At 44.2% G+C, this 25,142-nt stretch overlaps 1 protein-coding gene across 5 annotated transcripts in view; it reads left to right on the forward strand.

The window, feature by feature from the left end:
* The window catches only part of LOC119969596 (DNA (cytosine-5)-methyltransferase 3B-like), a 307,538-nt gene extending 284,634 nt beyond the window's left edge, over positions 1-22,904 (forward strand). For 3 of the 5 annotated variants that reach the window (XM_038803415.1, XM_038803413.1, XM_038803417.1), the window contains one exon: positions 19,256-19,397. In XM_038803415.1, coding sequence (XP_038659343.1) covers positions 19,256-19,397 — 142 coding nt within the window. Of the gene's footprint in view, positions 1-19,255 lie in introns of all 5 variants that reach the window. The other 2 variants (XM_038803412.1, XM_038803414.1) reach the window with 1 other exon arrangement.
* Positions 22,905-25,142: the final 2,238 nt, after the last annotated feature.

The following is a 25,142-nucleotide window of genomic DNA, read 5'->3' on the forward strand; positions in this document are numbered from 1 at the left end:
GACTGGCGGAGGTGATGGAGAGTGTGGAGGTGATGCAGGCGGGGAATGCCCCAGGCCCGGACGTGATCACTGTAGTGTTTTATAAATTTAGAGTACCCAATTATTTTTTTTTCCCAATTAAGGGCCAATTTAGCATGGCCAATCCATCTAACCTGCACATCTTTGCGTTGTGGGGATGAAGCCCACGCAGTCATGGGGAAAATGTGCAAACTCCACACGGACAATGATCCAGCTGGGATTCGAACCTGGGTCCTCAGCGCCGCAGTCCCAGTGATAACCACTGTGCCACATGCCACCCATCCTGTAGTGTTTTACAAGATGTTTTCTGGGGATCTGGGGCCCCTGCTGGTAAGGGCATATAACAAGATGAGGGATAAGGGGGAACTTCCCCCTACGTTATCACAGGCTTCCATATCCTTAATATTGAAGAAGAATAAGGACCCGGAGCAGTGTGGGTCCTATCGTCTGATATCACTGCTAAATGTGGATGCCAAATTACTGGCAAAGATCTTGACCTCACGGATTGAGGACTGTATGCCAGGCGTGATAGGAGAATTCCAGACGGGGTTTGTAAAGGGGAGGCAATTGTCAGCGAACGTTAGGCGATTACTAATCGTGATAATGATGCCCCTGGTGGGACAGGACGTGTAGCTGGTGGTTGCTATGGACGCGGAGAAGGCGTTCGATTGGGTGGAATGGGAGTATCTGTGGAAAGTGTTAGGATGGTTCGGGTTTGGGTAGGGGTTTGTGGACTGGGTCTGATTGTTGTATAGGGTGCTGGTAGCGAGTGTACAGATGAATTGGGTGAGTTCGGGGAACTTCGGGCTACACCGTGAGACTGGGCAGGGGTGCCCATTCTCTCCGTTGCTTTTTGCCTTGGCAATGGAGCCACTGGCAATGACACTTAGAATGTCAAGGAGTTGGAGAGGGAGCACAGGGTCTCACTATATGCAGATGATCAGTTGCTTTATATATCGGACTCATTGGGAGGCATTGGAGGAATTATGAATATTCTGGAGGAGTTTTGCCGGTTTTCCAGATATAAGTTAAACATGAGGAAGAGTGAGGTCTTCCCAATTGAGACAAGGGGGCAGGGCGAGGGGTTTGGGCGAGCTGCCATTTAAGGTGGTGGGGGCGAGCTTTAGATATTTGGGCATCGGTGATGGGAACAACTTCAGAAATTGAATTTGGCATGGCTGGTGGAACAGATGAGGGGGGATTTTAAGAGGTGGGATGTGCTCCCATTATCATTGGCTGGGTGGGTGCAGACAGTGAAAATGACGGTACTCACAAGGCTGTTATTTGTTTTCCAGAACCTCCCGATCTTCATCCCAAAATCATTTTTCAGGAAAATCATTGCTTTGGTTTTGGGGTAAAGTAGGTGCTGTTGGAAGAGGGACACGGGGGGGAGGGAGTGGGGGGGAGGGGGGGGGGGGGCAGTCAAGTACTTCATGAGCCCTGGTGTGGTGGTGGCCCAGCGGATGGGGCGACAGTGGCAACTGGAGATGAGGTTGGAAGGTGCCTTGGTGTGGGCACCGATTTGCGGGAATTATAGATTAGCACAGGGCGCGAAGTTTGGGGCGTGGTGCCAGGCAGGGATCGAGCGGTTCAGGGATCTGTTTGTGGGGGGCAACGTTTTGAGTTTAGAGGACTTGGAGGAGGAGTACGAGCTGCCCAGTGGGAATGGGCTTTGGTACTTACAGGTGCGGGATTATGTGAGGAAGCCGTTGCCGTCCTTTCCTGATCTGCCGCCCCCGGGGCTACAGGATAAGGTAGTATCAAAGGCAGCCGTGGGTGAGGGCAATGTATCCGAGATTTACAAGGAGCTAATGGACTGGGAGGCAGGGCCGGCCCAAGGTACCGGCAACTCGGGCAGTCGCCCGGGGCGCCATGTGCTAGGGGGTGCCAGAGACTCGGGTCCCGCGCATGCGCAGTTAGGCCGGTGCCAACCAGCGCATGCGCGGTGGCCGCCCTCCCCCAGGGCGGCCCCCTCCGTCCGCCCCCCCCCCTCTGTCCCCCCTCCGTCCGCCCCCCTCGGCCCCGCTCTCGCCCCCCCCCCCCCCCCCCCCCCCCCGCCGCATCGGCCCGGCCCCCCCCTCGGCCCCCCCCCCCCCCCCCCCCCCCCGAAAGGGCGCTGAAGTTCAGCTTGCCTGGGGCGCCAGCAACCCTAGGGCCGGCGCTGCTGGGAGGGAACCCTGAATGGGGAAATCAGGGTTTGAGTGGGGTGATCATTGCTCGGCACAACATCGAGGGCCGAAGGGCCTGTTCTGTGCTGTACTGTCCTATGTTCTATGTTCTAATGTGTATATATAAATGCCTTAATAAAAATATTTTTTAAAGAAGAAGAAAGACAAGGGTATAGGACACATGGGAACACTACCAACTGCAAGCTCCCCTCCAAGCCACTCGCCATCCTGTCTTGGAACTATATAGCTGTTTCTTACTGTCGCTGGATCAAAATCCTGGAACTCGCTTCCTAACAGTGCTCCACGTGTACCTGCAGCAGGTAGACTACAGTAATTGAAGAAAAGAGCCCACCACTCCTTCTCAAGAGCAATTCGTGATAAGCAACAAATGCTCCAATACCATGAAAGATTAAAAAAAATCAATTTCTTCAGTGGAACTGTTTTCATTGCTAACGGATCTGTTATCTTTTTGATCCCGTCATGTATGCCCCTGGCATTTTCTGTGCCAAAGGACATCTGGGTATTCTGGCAAAGTTGTAACCAGTAGTCAATGTGCAGAGCCTAGCAGTCTATTGGCATTTACTTCAAGCAGCTGTTACTGCATTCAGAGTCTTCTCAACCAGATCTCTCCTTTAATTAATAAGAGCACTTCATTTGACTTAAATTTGGGTTCCATTGCAGTGATGCTAGCCTCAAACCTGTTAGCATTTTTCCACTATTGCTTCCCATAGATCAACTTCCCTTAATCCTGGTGCACTACCAGGGAGTGATCCTTATCACAGTCAATACAGTGATTGCTGTGTGTGTTGAGTGAATCATGTCTGATGACGATTAAGTCCAGTTGGTGCCAGTATCCTGATCTTGGATGTATTCAAGGCGCCTTGTGACATGATTTTTCAAAAAGAAAGTGTTACTTACACAGAGTTCATGGTTACAGAAAAGCTCAAGTATTCTTTGTTTGTTCTCAGTTATCTTTCCCAAGCCATGATGCCTAAGGCAGAAGGACAAGCCCTATGATCCGCATCAACTCTTGCATTGAAATCCCCCGGGAAGTATGAATATTATGACTCCGGGATTCCACTGTTAACGATGCCAAGCTGTTTTATTGAACTGTTCTTTAGCCTCTGTAGTGGAGCACAGTATTGGAGGATAGATACTGATGAGGTTAATTAGCCTTGTTGAAGTTGAGAGGTGGGTGGAGAGAATACGGGTGGGATTCTCCGACCGCCTGGGAGGGGGAGCATGAATTCCGCTCCGATACCGGCTGCCGAATTCTCCAGCGCCTGTATTTTCACGTCGTGCCGGTCGAGGGCCGTTGGCAGTGCCCCCCCGCCCCCGGGGATTCTCCAGGCCCCGATGGGCTGAGCGGCCGCCTGTTTTCGGCCGGTCCCGCCGGCGTGAAATGGACACGGTCCGCACCGGCAGGACCTGGCTCTGAGTGCGGCCTGCGGAGTCCTCGTGGGGCGGGGGGGGGGAGGGATCCCACGGTGGCCTGGCCCACGATCGGGGCCCACCGATCTGCGCACGGGCCTGTGCCGTGGGGCACTCTTTCCCTCCGCGCCAGCCTGTGTAAAGCTTCGCGATGTCCTGCGCATGTGCCAGAACACGTTGGCGCACCCGTGCATGCGCCACCTCGCACCGGCCAGTGGAGGCCCTTCAGCGCCGGTTGGCGCAGCGACAACCACTCAAGCAATGGCCTAAGCCCCGGAAGTGCGGAGGATTCCACACCTTCCGGGCGACCCAACACCAGAGTGGTTCACGCCAGTCTTTGGCATTGGTACGGCCCATGCCGCCGGTTGGGGGAGAATCCCAGCTCATATTCTTAACCGCTTCTGGGGATTCTTTCACCGAGAGCAGCGAATTTTTTTACTAAAAACCAACAGCTTGCTCACACTAAAATAGCAAAATACTGCGGCTGCTGGAATCTGAAACAAAACAGGGAAAGCTGGAAAAATTCAGCAGTGCTGGCAGCATCCATAGGGAGAGAAAACAGAGTTAACGTTTCAAGTCCACATAAAGAAGGGTTGAATTTTTCGAGCTTTCTCTGACGTTCCTCACCTTTCCTCTGAATTCTGACCCTCCAAGATGAGCATGTTTTTTTCTTATAAGAGATCCACTTTCAGTGAGCCAAGTCTCTTGTCAGTGTTCAGCCTATTAAAGGATAACATTCAGGTCATAATGATTTTTTGGGGGGCATCTTTGCTCTTTATGTGTGTAAAATGTCAGAGAAGATTATATTTGATAGGCTTCATTGCTCATCTGTGTAAAGTAATGTCATGTCGATTTTTACGAGTTTAGCTAGCTGACATTAGTGTTCATGTGTAACATAATCTGTGGAAATTTGCATGATGAGGTAATGGGTATAAGAATGGCCAGGTCAAATGGATGATTTTTCAATTTGTACACAAATGGCTAAATGTCCTTGTCCTTTCTCATTATATTTTCAAAAGTGCCGATAATGGGACAGAGCCACTGCACTCATATCTGTATTAAGTAGAGATTATTTTATGTTTGAGGGGAATGTTTTGTTGATTTAAGATTGGTAACATGGAGTCTTATTTTGGGACCTTTGCCAATCGAACTAAGAAATGTTATTTCAGCTCATTTTGAACTTAAAGCACTCCATCCAGAAAGTTTAGGTCGAGTGTGCATCTTATCACTTTGCGCCAGTCAAAAAAAGTGAAACACTTAAATGTGTCAAACCTGGATGTGTCAGAAATCAAGATATTGCAGTTTAAAAACAAGCCAGTGGCAACAGAGCACAGGAAACAAACTCAAGGCTGAAATGGGTAATCCCAAGGTGCACTTGATATTGGGCTTTGGTGCTTGTTTATATCAAATCGGCCAGATACATATATATTCTTGACTTCCCCAGGTAGCCTACCAGTAAAGACCAGATGAATTTCAGGCCACCAAATCATGGAAAGCAGCCCTATTCAAACAGCTGGTTAGGCTGCATGCAGCCTTTTATTTCCTGATCGCTGCCGCCCAACACCAGCTGCATTCATGGTCAACCAAAATAAAGGCAAAATACTGTGGATGCAGGAAATCTGAAATAAAAACAGAAAATATTGGAAAAAGTCAACAGATCTGGCAGCCTCTGTGGAGAGACAAATAGAGGGCAAGATTCTCCATTTGGGAGACTATGTTCACCCGTAGGACCTGAATTGCTCTTGGAGCGGCTTCCTTGAGCGATTCCCTTTCCCTTGCCATGCTAATTTATGTATGGTGAGGAGCTTGAGGGATTCCGTTCCGAATTCCGCTATTGGGCCCCCATTTTGAGTGGGTGGCGCAATACCAAGGCCAATCCACCTACCCTGCACATCTTTGGGTTGTGGGGGTGAAATCCACGCTAACACAGGGAGAATGTGCAAGCTCCACATGGACAGTGACCCAAAGCCGGGATCGAACCTTGGACCACGGCGCCGTGAGGCAGCTGTGCTATCCACTGTGCCACCGTGCTGCCCCTGCGGTTGGCATTGATGTCCATTTCTTCTGTAAGTACCTTTGTTCCTCCCAATTGGCTGCTATCCATGCCAGTCATGATAAAATCTCCTCTAGTTACCAATAGAATTTCCCCAAAGATGCTAAAGTTTCAACAGCACAATCAATTCCACTCTGCAGGAGCCCAACCCCACTAAGATTCATCCCAAATCTGTCCTAAGTTATCTGCCAATTCTTCATCGTCTGGCCTGTCTCGCCCCCATCCAGAGTTATTCCTGGTCAATTCTTTTTTTTTTAATGTATGAATTGAGAGTACCCAATTCATTTTTTCCAATTAAGGGGCAATTTAGCGTGGTCGATCCACATAGCCTACACATCTTTGGGTTGTGGTAGCGAAACCCATGCAAACGCAGGGAGAATGGGCAAACTCCACACGGACAGTGACCCAGAGCCGGGATCGAACCTGGGACCTCAGCGCCATGAGGCAGCAGCACTAACCACTGTGCCACCGTGCTGCCCATTCCTGGTCAATTCTGAAAGATTTCTAGTCTACTCTGATGGTTATTTCTGGTCTCGTCAGCATCACTGTCTTCCATGGACGCCTTTGCAGATCAGCTCACTTTCAATCCACCCAGAACCACAAACAAATCCTCCCCCACATCCCCCCACCTCCCAGAAAACCAAACCTCTTCATCCGGTTTTCTCATTGTCTGTTGCTATTTTCAATTCCATATTGTTATTGCCAACAATACGATCCCAGTTACTGTTGCCAAGTGCAGTAGGAAATGTGAAAATAGCTAATGAGAAAGCCACAGGTGAAGAAGATGGAGGCGAAAATGATGACAGCCGACTGTGGCAGGTTGAGACAGGTTAGAAATAACTCCACAGAATGTGGACATTATTGTGAAATGTTAATCCACTCAGTTGAAGTGGTTTACTTGCCAACTTCATGTGCTTCCATTCCAGGTTTCTGATGACCTATCTGCTTTTTCTATAGTCCACAACTACAAGACCTTTCTGCCTTGAATGCCTCCCAACTCATCCTTGTGGTCTAATCGTTCAGCCCACCTGTTCACCCATCCATTCAAGGCACTTGTCTTTTTTTTGTAATTAAAAAAAATTCAAACTTAAGGAGCAATTTAGCGTGGTCAATCCACCTATCCTGCACATCATTTGGTTGTGGGGATGACACCCACGCAAACACGGAGAGGAGTGTAGACTCCACACAGTCAGTGACCCGGAGCCAGGATCAAACCCGGGTCCTCAGCGCCATGGGGTAGCACTGCTAACCACCGTGCCGCCCTGCACTTTTCAGCTTACCTGCCTGTCCAATATTAATATTCCACCTATTCATTCATATGACTCATTAAAAAAGTATGATTGCATGATGTACCATTTGTACCAATTACCCAGAGTTGTGTTATGACATTTATAGAATGGATCCACTGCAATCAAAATATTGATTATTGTAGTAATATTGAATATATATAAAACAAAAAAGGGGTGGGCGAGGAGGAGGGAAAGCATTAGTGATGTGTGGGTCCCCCTGTTGCCATGCCATTTTGCCACCAGTGGGAAAGGTGACAGATCAATCACTGATCAGGAGCTTAATTGAACCACTTAAGTGGTACCACCTCCACGGGCATTTAGTTCACGTTAGGAGAGCTAGCTACCAGGTAGGGAGGTAGTCATTTGAAACTTGGAAGCTTCTGGGGGATCCTCCTTTATGGGAACTCAATGCCCCTAAATTCCCCACCCTTCCCTGTTTGGCCCTGCTCCCACCAACCCAACTCTTCCTTCTTCAAGGGCATGCTGTCATCTGCCATTGAGATGCCCTCTTCCTGGAGCTGCCGCCTCAGCACTGGCACTTCTGAGCTTCAGTCTGTCTGTTCTTGGCAGCAGGTTTGTGCAGCAATCCGGCAGTGGCTCCTTAATTGGCTGCCACCAGCAATGTATCGTCCCTGGTCCAGCCACCGGCAGAAGCAAGGTCAGCTCCTATTTTAAACCTTGGCAGAGGATTTTCAATATCAGCTACTGAATTCAGGCCTAAGTGTCCAAACTGCAGAATGTTGGCATACTTATTGAATAAATTTAAACTTATTTTCAAAATAATAAAACCCATTGATTAACTTTTTAAAAATAAATTTAGAGTATCCAATTCAATTTTTCCAATTAAGGGGCAATTTAGCGTGGCCAATCCACCTAACCTGCACATCTTTTGGGGTGTGGGGCGAAACGCACCCAAACATGGGGAGAATGTGCAAACTCCACACGGACAGTGACCCAGAGCCGGGATCGAACCTGGGACCTCGGCAGCGTGAGGCAGCAGGGCTAACCCACTGCGCCACCATGCTGCCCATTTACTAACTTTTAATTTCCATGCCAATGAGTTATAATTTGAGAAAACAATCAAATTATTTTACTTGTACTCAACACCAACTCTATGTTAACTCCTGATCATAACGTGCTTTGTGAGTAGGCTATCATTGTATAAATCTTGAATCTCCATGTAAATGTGATCAGTTACTTACGGTTACTAAAAGGTTCAGAGATAGACTTTCTTTATTACTTATTAATTGAGTCTTTTCCCTTGAATACAAAATTGGAATCTTCCACTGGGGTTACAAACAAGTGGGTCTTGATCTTGAATCTCCATGTAAATGTGATCAGATACTTATAGGTCAGGCAGGAAACTGGTTTATTTCTTGGTTGCCTTGTTTTTGACCAGTATTCCAACCAGCAGAGAAGAATGAAACTGCTAGGGCAGCACAGTGGTGCAGTGCTTAACACTGCTGCCTACGGCGCTGAGGACCCGGGTTCATTCTGGCCCCAGGTCACTGAATGTGTAGAGTTTCCACATTCTCCCCATGTGTAAGTGGGTTTCACCCCCACAACCCAAAGATGTGCAGGTTTGATGGATTGGCCATGCTAAATTGTCCCTTAGTTGGAAAAAAATTATTGGGTACTCTATATTTTTTTTAAAAGAATGAAACTGCCACAGCTCAAGGAAAGCTCAAGCAAACATTGGCTCTGAAGCTCAAGTCAGTTTTGTAACTAAGGCACTAGAGGTGGGAACCTGAGCGTAGATTCAAAAGGAAGAGAAGTAAAACTGGAAATAGAAGGCAGGAAAGTAATAAGGGGCGCTGAGGTCCCAGGTTCGATCCCGGCTCTGGGTCACTGACCGTGTGGAGTTTGCACATTCTCCCCGTGTCTGCGTGGGTTTCACCCCCACAACCCAAAAAATGTGCAGAGTAGGTGGATTGGCCACGCTAAATTGCCCCTTAATTGGAAAAAATAATTGGGTAATCTAAATTTATTTTAAAAAAGGAAAGTAATAAGGCAGTACAGATGGTCGCAGAACGAAAGGCTAGAAATTGGATAACAAAGTAGTTATTCAGTGATTAGTGGTAAGTAGTAATCTGGTGAATAAGGCAGATGATGAGGGCACAGAAAGACACTTGGGAGCATGATATCATAGCTATTGCTGACACGTGGCTTCAAGAAAGAGCAGGAATGGCAGCTTAAACTCCTGGTTACAGAGTTTTCGGATGGGATGGAGAGGGGGTTAAATGGAAGGGGAGATTTGCTGTATTGGGTGAAGAACAATCATAGCTGTGAGAAAGCATGATATGCTAGACGGAGCATCAAATTAAGTTCTATCAATTAAACTGAGGAATAAAAGAGGGACAATCACTGAGGAATAAAAGAGAGACTAAATTATAGATCCCAGACAGTCAAGAGGGAGAGAGCAGAGCAAATATGTTGGCAAATTGTTGAGAATCGCAGAAAAAAAGACAGTAATAATCGGGGGATTTTAACTACCCTCATATTGCCTGGGATAAATTCAGTGTAAAAGGCATAGAATTTTTCAAATATGATCGAAAGAATGTTTTTAGCCAGTTTGTAGTGTGCCCACCAAGACAGTTCTGGACGTTTTAGAGAATGATTCTGGGAATTGGGAAGAGCTGTCAGTGGAAGAACATTTTAGTGGTAGTGATCATAATTCTGTTAGATTTAGCATAGTAGTGGAAAAGGATGGAGATAGACCAAGAGTAAAAGTTTTAAACTGGTGGAAGCTCTATTTTATTAAGTTGAGATGTGATTTAACAAAAGTGAGAGGCATTCAAGATGGTGCTAAAGGTTCAGAACAAGCATTTTCCCACAAAGAAAAATGGTGGGACACACAAATTTAGACCCTACACCCCATCCTCTCTCCATGCAAAGATGTTTTATAAATACATAAAAATTAAGAGGATAACTCAGGAAAAAGTAGGACCAGTTAGTGACCACAAAGTGAATTGTGTGGAGGTGGAAGATGTGGCTATGTTTTTTATGAATACCTTGCATGTATTCACAAAAAGGACAAAGTAGTTAAGAAGGAGGAATGTGAAATATTGGATGGCCTAATCAGTAAGGGAGGAAAGATTAAAAAGGGCGGGGGGGAGGAAAATTGAAGGCATGGTAATGATAAATAAGGACAGGGAATTTAGCATATGGGTAATTGGGGATAGGGCGGGAGAAGTGAGGTATGTGGTTTATTGTTTGTTGTTATATATGGGAGTATTTTGTGCGTCGACCCGCGCGGTTGTTTTAGAAATGTCAATATGTTAAATTGTGAAAATTACAAATGCTTCAATAAGATATTTTCTTAAAAAAAAGGGAAGAAAGATTAAGGAATTTAGCATCCTTGAAAAAAGTGGATAAATAATGAGGCCCGAATGAAATGTATCCCAGGCAGCTGAAAGCAAGTGAACAAATAATAGAGGTTCTCCCCATCACTTTCCAATAATCTCTGTGAACACACATGGTGCCAGAGGACTGGAGAGATGTTGATGTTCTACCATTGTTTGAATAGAGAGGAAGTTATATCCTAAGTAATTCCAGGACAGTCAGCCGCACTTGGGTTGTGGGCAAATTATTGGAAACAATTCTGAAACAGTATAAATTGTCATTTAGAGATTAATCAAGGACAGTAATTGTTAAGGGATGTTCATGACTTACTAATAGGCCTGAATTTTTTAGGGGGAGATAATAATTTTATTGTCACAAGTAGGCTTACTGCAATGTAGTTACTGTGAAAATCCCCTAGTCACCACACTCCAGCGTCTGTTTGGGCACACTGAGGGAGAATCCAGAATATCCAAATCACCTAACAAACACGTCCTTCGGGACTTGTGGGAGGAAACCGGAGCACCCGGAGGAAACCCACGCAGACACGGGGAGAACATGCAAACTCCACACAAACAGTGACCCAAGCCTGGAATCGAACCTGGGACCCTGGCGCTGTGAAGCAACAGTGCTAACAACTGTGCTGCCATGCCACCCCCTACAAGAAGGATCGATGAGTGTGGTGTATTTGTTGTAGTCCGCATCAATTTTAGCGCCGCTTTTGATAAGATGCAACATGGCAGACTGACCAGAAAATGAATAGCTTGTGGGATGGAAGATAAAGTGGCATGTTGGATGTAAAATATTCTTTTTGTTCATGATTTGTGGGTATTGCTGGCTCAGCTAACTTTTATTGTCCATCCCTCATTGGCCTTGAGAGAGCTACCTTCTTGAACCATTGCAGTCCAGGTGTTGAAGCAACACCCAACGTGCTGTTAGGAAGGGAGTTCCAGAATTTTGACCCAGCAACAGGGAAAGAGCGGTGATAAAGTTCCAAGTCAGGGTGGTGTGTGACTTGGAGGGGAACTTCCCATGCATCTGCTGCCCTTGTCCTTTTAGGTGGTAGAGGTCTGTGCTGGGATTCTCCTAGTCTCTGCGCCCCAATCACGCTCGGCGCGGGGTTGGAGAATGTGCACTCCTGCGATTCTCCAGGGTCCAGAGAATCGCCGCCAATCGCGTGCGCACAGTCAACGTGGCGCCGGTCAGCGGCCATTGAATGAGGCCCCCACGACGATTCTCCGCTGACAACTGGCCGAGTTCCGCCAGCATGGTTCACTCATACTTCCACCCACTGGGAGCTCAGAGTGGCAGCTACGGACTCAGTCTGCAGCCGCCCTGGTGGGGGAGGGGGGGATCCGTCAACGGGGGGGGGGGGGGGACTCCAGGACGGTCAGGCTCATGATCGGGGGGGCCACCGATCGGAGGGCGTGCCAATCTCGGGGGGGCCTATATTGTGGGGGCCGGCCCGCGATGTGGGTCCATCATGTTGCGCGGGGCCACCGCCACAGACGGCGGCCGCGCGCATGTGCGGTCCCACAGCCGGACGTGCAGGGCCCTGTATCAGCAGCCAGAGCTGCAAAGAGCAATCCAAGGCCCTGCTAGCTCCCTGCAAAATGGAGAATCACTCTAGACTTTCTCCAGGTAAGTCCAGAGTGATTCGCACTCATTGTCTCGCGGGCGTGGGGACATAGCCCCATTATCAGAGAATTCCACCGCTTGAGTTTGGAAGATGCTGTCAAAGGAGCCTTGGTGAGTTGCTATAATACAGCTTGTAGGTGGTTACACTGCTGCCATTTTGCATAAGTGCTGGAGGGAGTGAATGTTTAAAGCCGGGGATAGGATGTCAATCAAGCAGGTTGCTTTGTCTAGGATGGTGTTGAGCTTCTTGAGTGTTGCTGGTGCTGCACTCATTCAGGCAAGTGGAGAGTATTTCATCACACTCTTGACTTGTGTTGTGTAGCTGGGGATTCAGGAGGTGAGTAACTCTCTACAGAATCCCCAGCCTCTAACGTGCTACACAGTACATCTTGGATGTCCAGTTTTAATATGCTAGTTCTGTTTAAAATCTGTCCTATTTAGCATAGTGTTCATGCTACGCAACACCGAAGATTGTGAAGGTGGGTCTCCAAAATGACTGTGCACTGGTCACTCTTACCAATATCGTCATCAGGTGGTTAGATGAGGACAAGGTTACATAGGTTCTTCTCTCATGTTAGTTCTCTCACCAGCTACCATTGACACAGTGGGGGGGGGGGGGGGGGTTTCTATCCCGTTTTCGGCCGGCAGGAAAGCCGGAGGGGTGGAGAATCCACCATGAAAGGTCAGGAACCCATTACCATACATATAAATGTCAATAGCAAGCCTCCCTCTGTATCATTCCCCATGTAAGGTATTTTCTCTCCATGTGACGCCATGTCAGCAGGATTAACATATTTTGAAAAATGGGGAGCTGGCGAATGTAAGCTATCGGGTGTGCCCAGGTAAGCACAGCACCCAGGGGGGAAAGAGAAATTTCTGGGCAGTACCCTGGCACCTCCTCCTGGCACTTACAGGAGGTAGTGTCGTGGGGGGCTTCTATTGTGGAGGTTCAGGGTGGATGTGCGTTCACTGGGGGAAATCCTGTGTCAGCAGGGGGATTCTCCCTCCTGAGTCCATGGGATGTGGTTCCGTGGGGATTAGTGCTTGTGGTTCCATTGTTTTCAAATTGGAAAGAGTGCCCTGATCTGTCGGGCTAAGATTCCATGACTTTGTTGGACCCACCCCTTCCATTGTTTTCCAAGGAGTTTGAAAATATGACAGGGTAAGTCGGCAAGGCAGATGGCCCTCTGCTTTTGCCACCCAAGATAACACTTTTTTAAAAATCATAAAATTACACCCAGGATAGGAGCTATGTCTTTCTGGACTCGGCCAGCAGTGATGCTACCGAGCCAGTCTTGTGGATGGACAGTGTGAAGTTTCCAGACGATGTTCTGTGCCCATATCACCCTCAGCGCTTCTTCTGATTGGTGTTCAACATGGAGGAGTACTGATCGATCAGCTGACAGTGGGGGGAGCTAGATGGTAATCACTAGGAGGTTTCCTTGCCCATGTTGACCTGATTCCTTAAAATTTCATGGGGTCCAATGTGAATGTCCAACACTCCCAGGGCAACTCCCTCCTGGCTAAATCACTTTGCCACTACCGCTGGAACTTCTGTCCTTTTAGTGGGACAGGATATACCCAGGGATGATAATGGTGGTGTCTGGGACATAATAGTCATACACACCAATTCATACTTTATAGAGAATGTCAGGCTGTTGCTTAACTAGACTAGAGGACATTTCTCCCCATTTTGGCACAATCGCCCAGATGTTAGCAAGGAGATCTTTATAGAGTCAACGAAGGGTTGACTCTATTATAGGGTCAATGCCAGGTGATCCACCCGGTTTCATTTAGATTCATAGTGATTTGATACAACTAAGCAATTTATTTGGCCACTTCAGAGGGCATTTAAGAGTCAACCACAATGCTATGGATGTGAAGTCACTATGGACCAGACCAGGTAAGGAGGCAGATTTCCTTCCGTAAGGGCACTCGTGAACCAGATAGGTTTTTACAACAATGGTTCCATGGCCACCATTACCAAGACTAGCTTTTAATTCCAGATTTATTCATTGAATTTAAATTTCACCCAGCTGCCATGGTGAGATTTGAACCTGTGTCTCCAGAGTGTTACCAGTACAGTGACGTTACCACTATGCCACCATCACCCCAAGTCTCAGTTGCGGGAAGCAGAGAGTTCGGTTTGATGAGTGTTTTTTGATTGCAAAAGCTGTTTCCATTGGTGTTTCACAAGACTCAGTATTGGGTCCTTTGCTGTTATATATCAGTGATTTCAACTTACATGTAGGAGACACAATTAAGAAATTTGCAGATGGTACAAAATTTGACCGTGTGGTTACAGTGAGGAAGAAATCTGGGACTACAGAAAGGTATCAATTGACTGGTCAGATGGGCAGAAAAATTGCAAATGGAATTCAATCCAGAGAAGTATGAAGTAATGTGATTGGGTAGGACAAACGAGGCATGGGAATGCACAATAAATTGTAGGAATCTGAGAAATGTAGAGGAACCGACAGACCTTGGAGTGTATGTCTATAAACACCTAAAAAAAAGTATGACAGGTAGATAAGGTAGTCAAGAATGCATATGGGATACTTTCATTATTGGCACAAGGCTTTGGGTATAAGACCAGGTAGGTTATACTAAAACTGTCTAAAACATTAGTTAGGTCTCAGCTGAAGTATTACATACGGATCTGTTTACTACATTACAGGATGGTGGTCAGCGTAGAGAGGCAACAAAAGAGATTTACGTTACCAAGTATGGTGAATTCTAGCTATCAGAAAAGATTAGATAAGTGCAGCACGATGACACAGTGGGTTAGCCCTGCTGTCTCATGGCGCTGAGGTCCTAGGTTCGATCCTGGCTCTGGGTCACTGTCCGTGTGGAGTTTGCACATTCTCCCCATGTTTGCATGGGTTTCATCCCCATAACCCAAAGATGTGCAGGGTAGGTGGATTGGCCACACTAAATTGCCCCTTAATTGGAAAAAATGAATTGGGTACTCTAAATTTATTTTTTTTAAAAGAAAAGACTAGATAGGCTGGGGTTGTTTTCTTTAGAATAGAGGAGGCTGAGCGGAGATTTATTTGAAGTGTATTAAAATTACATGGGGCTTAGATTGAGTGAATAGAAAGGATCTCCCTTACCAGAAAGATCAATAACTAGGGACAAAGATTTCAAGTTATTGGCATAAGTATTAAAGGAGAGTTGAGGAGAAGAGGTATTTTTCACCCTGAGGGTGGTGAAGGGCCAGAACCTACTGTGCGAAAGGGTAGTAACAGCACAAACCTTCATCGCATCTGAAGAACACTTGGAAATGCACTTGAACATATATAATCTGGAAAGCTACAGTCCAAGATCTGAAAGATAATAATAATAATAATAATCGCTTATTGTCAGAAGTAGGCTTCAATGAAGTTACTGTGAAAAGCCCCTAGTCGCCACATTCGGCGCCTGTTCGGGAAGGCCGGTACAGGAACTGAACCCGCGCTGCTGCCTTGTTCTGCAGTACTAGCCAACTGTTTAGCGTACTGTGCTAGATCAGACCGAATAGCTTTTTTACAACCAGCTAGGTCACAATGGGCTGAATGGCTTGCTTTTGTGTTATAAATGTTTCTACAGGTAGATTTTACCTCCTCTGCCAGTGGTGGGAAGCACTAAATTTAGCATGGTGGCAATTTTGTTCTCCTGACTTTGACGGGTTAAAAGTAAGTTCAATTTGCTGCTGATCCATGTCGGGAATCACATTTGCATCTCAAGAATCGAAAGGCCAACTTGCAAGAATTGTAAGAATTACATTCCCCCTCCAAATTAAATTCCCCGCCAACCGATAATTAAACAGGCCATTTCCCAACAGTATTTAAGGGGCTTGCATCTGACGAGCTTCAGTTCATCCACAGCTTGGAGGTCAGTAAATGCTACTTTTGCCTACCTTTAAGAGTGTTGCCATGAGATATTGGGCAACTGTACCAGAAGCTGCGCCAATGCTGGGCATGGAAGGAACGACAGGTAGGAGGGGAGTGACAGAGGCAGGGGGTGGTCTATTGTTTTTTTAAATCATTCATCGGGGGTTGGGAGTCGTTGGCTGGGCAGCATTTATTGCCTATAAGAGTCAACCACATTGCTGTGGATCAGGATTCACATATAGGCCAGACCAGGTAAGGATGACAAATTTCCTTCCCTAAAAGATAGCAGTGAACCAGATGGGTTATGACAATCGCTAATTTTTTATTTTTATTGAAATCAATTTTCACCATCTGCCACGATGGAATCCAAACCCCAGAGCATTATCTTGGATTATTAGTCCAGCACTAATACCACTACGCCACTGCCTCCCTGAAGTTGTGACTTGGGGTAAGAGTTATAAAACTGCAAGGAAGAGTCGGAGTCTGTCCTGGGGCATATTGAAGGGACTGTCCTGGGCTGAGGCCAAATTGTCGGAGGCATATTGATAAGACTGCCCTGGTGCTGTACGGGTCATGTTCGAGGGCTCCACATGGCATGCATGTCTTGGTCCCGGTCTTGGGTGGGTCAAGGCCTCTCTGGGCGGTGACTGTCGTGCAGACTCTAGTGTGCAGGACACGGTCAGTCACCTAAGGTATTTAGTCCTGCATTGAGTCATGGTATTGTGAGATGAAGGGCACAGTAATATTCAGGGGAAGCATCTGGATCCTGTAAATCGGTAGCTAAAAAGTCATGGGGGATATTGGATGGTCTCATTGGAGGTACTGAAAAGTAAGGGTACGTGTGGTCTCAACAAAGGACATGGGATCATCAACATTAAAGGGTTCGGGGGCGGAACAGGAATATCCACATGGATTAATAATTGGGTCAAGGATAATAAGAGGCTGAACAGTGACGGGAGGAATGGGAATTACGAGGTGGGAAGGATGGAGGAGGCTGAGAGGAACTTGATGGGTGATTGGAGCTGGTCTCACAGATGAAAGTTACCAGCAACATTTTCTATCTCAGCAACAATAATGCAATTCAAAAAAACAAGCAAGAAAAATATATGTATTTTTTAATTTAAAGTACCCAATTCATTTTTTACAATCAAGGGACAATTTAGCATGGCCAATCCACCTAGCCTGCATATCTTTTGGGTTGTGGGGGCGAAACTCGCGCAAACACGGGGAGAATGGGCAAACTCCACACGGACAGTGACCCAGAGCCAGGATTGAACCTGGGACCTCGGCGCCGTGAGCCAGCAGTGCTACCCATTGTGCCACCGTGCTGCCTAGCTAGGAAAATATTGATGAGGGAGTGGTCACCGGATGTGTGAGAGGAGTTCATCACTGCAATATTTGGTTATTGAATGTGACACCTTATCAATGTCCTACTCAGCTGAGTGTTGGAATCGAGAGTCCAAGCAAACAAGCTTGTCTCCTTTACTAATGGCCCACATTCAGGCAAGAATCCATTAATTTGTCAGTGGTGAGCACACGTCTGTCTCAAGAGGGAGCTACATCCAGTCAGCACCATCTCTTCAAAGACCAGCTCTCGTGCATGAATAATGTAGAAAACTCATCTTGCTACTGAGCCCCAATATCCATTGGACATCAGGACTCAGTAACCTGTTATTCAACAGCATGCAGTGAAAGCTGTGAGTTATGTTTGCATTGTCATCATAGAGAGTGGTTCATCAGAACCATGGTTTGGATATTTACAACTATTAATAACCTTGCATTCGTTGATAGCATGCCAAGTCTATGTCCTGCATTGCTTTGGCATTTGGAAAAGACTTGCTCAATCAGGATTTACACAGCAGTCAATGACAATTTCTTCCCTTCATGGATCCTGCTGAGCACTCAAGAAATGTTTCACAGCAACACTTCCATATCATTACGATTCTTGACACAAAGGCCAAAACTTTCCATCTATCCTAATCTATTGAGTGTGCCGTCATGCTATTGATTGCATATTAATTTACATACTGTGCCTTTACAGAAGGTTCTGTTAATCTCCGTTAGGTAGCCATTCAGGAGCAAAGTAAGATCTTCACAGATAAGTATGAGTAGATGACTTCATCAGGATGAGCATACATCTCTGACATCATACACTCATTCCTCTCTAGCAGACATTTCAAATGTCATAAAGTGGGAACTAGGAAAGGAATAATGTTCAATCTTAAATGCAGACACGAAAACACACTGAGGAGGGAGGAAAGACTTTGGTACTTGACCATGAATATTATTTCTTCTGAAAATCTCAGCCATGAAATGAAAGGAATTTAAGAGTCAACCACATTGCTTTTTGTTTGGAGTCACATGCAGGTAAAGAGGGCAGATTTCCTTCCCTAAAGGGCATTAGTGAACCAGATGTTTTTTTACAATTAACCATGGGTTTCTGGTCTCCATTTGATTGGCTATTAATTCCAGATTTATTCATTGAATTTAAATTTCACCAGCTACTGTGGTGTTATTTGAAGCCCAGTTGCCAAAGCATTAGCTTGGTCCTGTGGATTACAGGTCCAGTGACATTGCCACTATGCCACTGCCTCCCCTAAACCTCTTGAATCTGACAAACGGAGGATTTTCCTGTGAATTATAGTGCACAGAATCAGCCCTTATGTCGCAGGTGGCAAGACAGCGCACAATTTTCTCAGAGACAGCCTTCTAATTGTGAGAGGTAGACGCTACTGAGGAAAGTCGCAAACTATGAGGGGACTTCCGCATGGAGGCAGCCTTGGAAGCATGTAGTTAAATTTTAAATTATTTGGGGAAAAGTTGATAGGTCCCTGAAAACGAAAAGGACACCGCTCAGTATGCATTGTATGGGTGACCTTTCCTCTTTGGGGCATGAAGCCCCTGACTCCAGTGGGAACCTGCCTGCCACAGAGTAGCCGCCTCCATGAAGATGGCGGCCTCCACCTGAGCCCAAAATACAAGTGCGGCTACAAAATTTGGGCCTTGATTAGTTTATTGTCTATCTGACTCCGTGGTGTAGGCAGCTAATTCAGGCCCAAGATGCCATGGGAGAGTTCTCCAGTGACAGGAATGTGTCACCGTGCCGTACCAACGCGCCAATACATTTCTCATACATACTGACAAAAATATGTTTAATATTGCTCCTGTTCAGTATCTTGAGCAGTTTTATTACCTTAAAGTTTCTATATAAATCCAAGCTGTTGTTGGATATGCGATATTTAGGCTAAATAAGTACAATATAGAGTTCCTGATGGATAAAAAATATGTGGTCTAATGGAGCAGTTTTGATAAACAGAGTAATCTTTTTAATTCCCTATTAATTTCTGTAAAATAAACAAGTTCTGAAAACTAATGCAAAGTATATTTTAGTTGCAATGGCATGCTTTCAAAAGGATGTTTTAATGCTGTTTGATTCTCTTCCTGCAGGATTTTTGGCTTTCCAGTGCATTACACAGATGTGTCAAATATGGGACGAGGAGCCCGACAAAAACTTCTTGGAAGGTCATGGAGTGTGCCTGTCATTCGCCACCTGTTTGCACCACTGAAAGATTACTTTGCCTGTGAATAACACAGTACAAAGGTGCCTTTCAGGAATATAAAGGTGCTTTCTTGGATGAGAAAACACATTCAGACTAGTTCTAACATATTAGTATACTGTGATAGGCGAAATTTGAATGGCATTATTGTGAAGGTTGCATGCTGTACATTTATAATACTGTGGCCATTATTCACAGTCACAACTCAGGACAGGGTAGGTAGCAAACACACCTACCATAGTTGTTTTAGCTTTTGTAATCTCATTTTTTATATGAAAGAGTGACAGAATTCCTACTTTTAGCTGTAGTTTTATTACTGTAGTGTGAAGATTATACTTCACTTTTTTAGTGAACTTTGTAGTCACTCATTTTATGGGATTTTAAGGGCTTTTAACTCTTAATGGTGCTATTGTCCACCTTTTTAGATTTTCAACTTTCTTAAACCTAAAATAGTATTTTATTGTTCTATTATATGTAGCCACAGTTGGATTCTGGTAGATGAATAGTAAATCATAAAACTATTGATAAAAAATAAACATAGTGCAGTTAAAAACTATTGTTCAGAAATGTTGAAGTTGATGTTCTGTTTAAACAGTATTCCAGTATATAGTTACTTACATTTCAGCAATGTGTATTTTCTTTCTGTAATCTGTTTATACGTGTAGTCAGTAAATAATCATGACATGTTTAATTTGTTTATTATTTGTACTTTAGCAAGGGCTGCAAATGTGTAAATGAACAAAAAAATATAAAGATGGAAAACTGTATAAGTTCAAATCAAGGCAGTTTCTATTGGCAGCGTATGGAGGACACCCTGCTGAAGCTGGGCTGTCACTTTTCATCGCAACCATTCTTACTCAGTCAAGTTTACAATTGGAGAGATAGTTCATACATTTTATCGATGAAGTGGTATTCTTGTTGCTGCTCCATATGCATCTTTAAAAATGTTTGAGCTGAAAAAGTACTGTGATTTTGCTATGGTAGTGCTTAATATTTTTTTTTAAATTTAATGAGAGCAAGTAAAATACTATTTGACTTAAAATGTAGATTTTATATTTTAAAACCATTTCTGGAAGATTTTCCTACCTATTCTTTCACTGTGCTCAGAGTTGTTCAAGGGATTTGCTCCCTAGCCTCAGACATTGCTGCTGTTGAGCTATTTGCAAAGGTAGATTTTTATTCTCCAGTTTCTTTCCTCCTCTGGTTGGGAAGCTCTGGGCCTTTGCTCCATACCTCCTACAAGCAAGGTAAACAGCTCACATTGTGAAGTATCACAGCTGGTAATGTGAATCTTGTCACTCTAGTTCAGTACATTAGTGACTGCCAAGGCATGCCAATTTAGTATTTTCTTTAGCAATATATTATATTGATCTTATACATGACTGCACTAGGATCTTTGTATTATACAATTTTCTTTTTGCTTCTTATATATTTCCAGTGATATTTTGTGCGTTTTCAAGCGAAATGTTGGGGACGAGATCATTTTTCAATTTAGGAACCCGGGATCAGTTTGGAGCATTTCCAGGATTGGTAACAGGCTTGAAGCTAATTGTGAGGTTTAGTACAAAAGACCATTTCCAGGGAAAAGATCTTTTAACTCTGATTGAACAAACTGTATTAATCCCAACATCAAAGGCACACTTCTGGGCACATTTCTGCCAGCAACAGTCTAAATTTTTCACTTCCCAACAATTGTGTGAAAGGCGTCAAGTTTAATACCAATTTGTGCCTAATTATGGGAAACTTTGTGACTATGCACAAAGTGCATTATTCAGAGTAGCCATTGGAAGAAAAATCAACGACCAACATTGAAAACAATAATTTTTCATCTTGCCTGGGGTTAAACTTTATATGTAAAATGGTCAAATTTAACATTAACCAAGCAATTAGCAGACAGGCAATTGACATGCCTGTTTGACAATTCAAATTGACAATTGACAACTCAAATTGTAAAATAATTACATTTCTTTTTACAGCTCACCTTTTCAAACATCTGACAACCACATAATATTTAGTAAATTACAATCCAGCATATTAAAAGAGAATTTAAACTGCATTTAATCCAAATAATCATTTAATATTCTTCCCCCATACAAAAAGATAGTCAAAGTGCATTAATCTTAAAGTTAAAGTTAATCTCCTTTAATATATAAAAATAATTACATTTAAAATGCAGTATGGACTCACAAACGGGAGCAGCTAGTTAAACATTGAAGAACAGTAACAGAATGGAATTAGAGTTAGAACTAACAGCAGTTAAATAGGAATATACATAGTGAACAATTAATGATGTCACCGCACTTACTGATGCAATGGATTTAAGAAAGATGCATAATCATAGCATTCTATAACTTCTTCCCCCCCCTTAAATTTTAACCCCCTTTAAAGACAGTAATACAATGAAACTAATGCCTTAATTATATGTCAATCTTCAGGAACATTGCAACGATGCTGTGATCTGCACAGTAACACTGGTGACTCCATCAACTCCTCCTCCACTTTGGCTTTCATGGTGGAGGGCACTGTCCTTGGTTTGAAAAAGCGAGAGGTAGCCTGAGAATCTATGAAAAATTTAACTGTTGTACACCACAATGTACTCTGTTCATTTTTGAAAATCTGGGGGTACTTCTGAATTACATCCTCTGTCACTTTTGTTTGCTTTATCTCAGTCCAGTTCAACTGAATATTCTTGAGCCAGTCATGCTCTAGTAGACTAAGCCCATGCTCTTTTACCACCACGAGTAATGCTCTTGCTTCTTCATTGTTACTTGAAATGTCCATCACCAATGCTTCAAGCAATGGTATACTCTCACCAGTGTACGTCCGAAGGTTGATTCCTGCCAGAGTAAGGGCTATGCCTGCTTATAGCGCCAAATCTTCCTGAAGGTCTCCTCACTGATTACTGATGCAGAGGCTCCTGTGTCCACCTCCACCTTGATTTTCTGTCCATCGACCTCCACTGTAGCATAATTAGGCTCTGCACGTCGCTCACTCATATTAAACATGACATAATAGTGCTCCTCTGCTTGGTCTGAGCTTTCTAAGCCATGCACTGTTGATTGAGGCTTTCTTGCATTTGACGTTCCCGGTTCGGCCTTCGACTTTCTGTTAGCACGCTGGGACTTCTTCGCTAAATAACCCTTTTTGTTGCACTGGTGACGAACAGCATCCATAAACTTACATCGATTTGCATAGCGTGACCCTCCACACCTAAAACATTCCACTGTCTTCACCTGTTTACTTGCAGCTTCCTTTTCTACTTGATGCCTGTGTGTGCCACTATTGGCCTTCTTGAATAACTTTTGCATTCTTGGCAGCCCCTTCTATGGCCTGAGAAATTTCTCGAGCCTTTTCAAAACGAAGTGCGGTTTCTCCCAGCAAATACCACTGAATGCTGAACTTCTTAATGCTGCAGCATGTCGTCCAAAACTGCCCTAAACTAGCAGCGTTCAGAGAGCTTGCACAATTCAACAACAAAGTTCGCGACAGACTGTCCCTTCTTCCAGAAATGGCTATAGAATTTGAAACATTATACAATTACTGAATGCATAGGATTGTGGTGATTCTGAATGAGTGTTCTGAATAAGTGCAACTAAATCTGGAAGTGAAATGCCCTCCCCACCCTGGTTTCCGTGGTTTAGCTAAATTTCTCACTGGCTTGTAAGTCTTTACATGTTCAGAATTGAGTGCTTTCTAGCCTTGTCTGCGATCCCATTTGCCAAGACAAAATGTTCCAACCTTTCCACATATTCAGTCCAGTTCTCATTGTGTTCCAAAATTCACTGTTAGACCCAACATAGCCATGATGCTGCTAACTAATTGGTAAACTTAGCAAAACTTTGAGTTGAACTTGCTGAAACTCAAATATTTTTTATTCTCATTGCCAAAAAGTGGTAACTTGACCACAATTTTTTTTTCCAATTAAGCGACAATTTAGCGTGGCCAATCCACCTACCCTGCACATCTTTGGGTTGTGGGGGACAGACCCACGCAATTACGGGGAGAATGTGCAAACGTCACATGGACAGTGACCCGGGGCCGCGATTGAACCCAGGTCCTTGGTGCTGTGAGGCAGCAGGGCTAACTACTGCACCACCGTGTTGCCCTACTTGACCACAAAAAGGTAGTCAAAATACATTAATCTTCAAGTAAAAGTCAATTTTTTTTAATATCTAAAAATAACCAAGTTTAAAATACAATATGGACTCAAAAACAGGAGCAACTAGATAAATATTGAAATAACAGTAGCTGAATAGAATATACACAGGTAACAACTAATGACATCACAGCAATTCCACATCACATCAACAATGGATTTAACTAAGATGAATTGTCATCACATTCTGTAACAATAACTTGAGGATTAGCGAAGTAACTGATTCCACTAAAAAATGATAAAAGAAAATTATACTCTTTACGGTCACTTATAGCAACCACAAATAGGCACTGAAAGAACTCTAAAGCTCCCTGATGGTTTCAGTTAACTTATCCAGGGCAGCACGGTGGCGCAGTGGGTTCGCCCTGCAGCCTCACCTTCCCAGGTTCGATCCCGGCTCTGGGTCACTGTCCGTGTGGAGTTTGCGCATTCTCCCCGCGTTTGCATGGGTTTCGTCCCCACAACCCAAAGATGTGTAGGCTAGGTGGATTGGCCATGCTAAATTGTCCCTAAATTGGAAAAAATGAATTGGGTAGTTTAAATTTTTTTTTAATGTATATATAAGGCTGGGAGAAAATTGCTATGGAAAACAAAGCTACCAAAAAATCACTTTATATTCAGATGCTTCCGTTAGCCTTTTGATTACTGGATTTTAACCTTTTAAAACAGTCACATGATATTAATGCTTTTGTGGAAAATGATTACATTTCTGTTGGTGATAGGTACACATTGGGATTTCTGCCTCGAATGACATCCATTCATATTTTCTCTCTGATCATGCACAAAATTTTTGCAGCAGCATAAGTTGTGCTGAACCAAAACATAGTGGTGCAATGAGCAGCTACATTATGGTACCAGTGATGGGCAATAAAGATAACTGAAAATAAGACATTGTCTGGTCTGTAGAAAGTTCAAACAAAAGTATTGAGTTAAGTTATCTAGCTCAGATGCCTGCAAGACATCACAATTAGTCACAAGGCCCCTGAGTTAGGGAGATGAAGGTCAGCTCGACTTTCCTGTTCCCAACTCATTTTAGAAAATACATGTCAATTTTGCGTGAGGACAGGACTGGGCTCAGCTCTGTTGGAGAAGAGCTCCCTGGCCATTTTGGCCAACATCAGACTCCTCCTCCGTCAGGATGAATGTGTTTATTTAAATTAAAGGACATTTTTTAACTGAATGTGATCAACAGCAGAATCTGTTTTTACATCATCCACATATAACATTCAGAGGAACTCTTCAATTGAATGTATTATATTTTAAAAAATATATTATTGAGCTACATTTTACCTTTTTAAAATCCAATTTGAAAAGTATTAATATATTGCTCAATTGCTCAAAGAGTTACTCAGGTGGTGGAAATCCTTCTAATTATGTATTTACCTTGTGACAATTTGGATTACCTTGTCCCACTGAGTCAAAAGACAATGAGCAGAATTCAGCATGTGCAAATCATACATTGCAAAAATCTGCTTACAATCTGCTTTCAAAACCACAGAAATAACATAAAGAGAATACTAGCTGAAAGCTGCACTCCAGGTCTGTGGAACAAGCATTTGTTTATTATCAAACAGCATCTAACTGGACATTTTAAAACTTTATCAGCAAGGTATTTATCTCA

The sequence above is a fragment of the Scyliorhinus canicula genome, chromosome 7, assembly GCF_902713615.1.
Source record: "Scyliorhinus canicula chromosome 7, sScyCan1.1, whole genome shotgun sequence".
In the NCBI taxonomy this organism is placed as follows: Eukaryota; Metazoa; Chordata; class Chondrichthyes; order Carcharhiniformes; family Scyliorhinidae; genus Scyliorhinus; species Scyliorhinus canicula.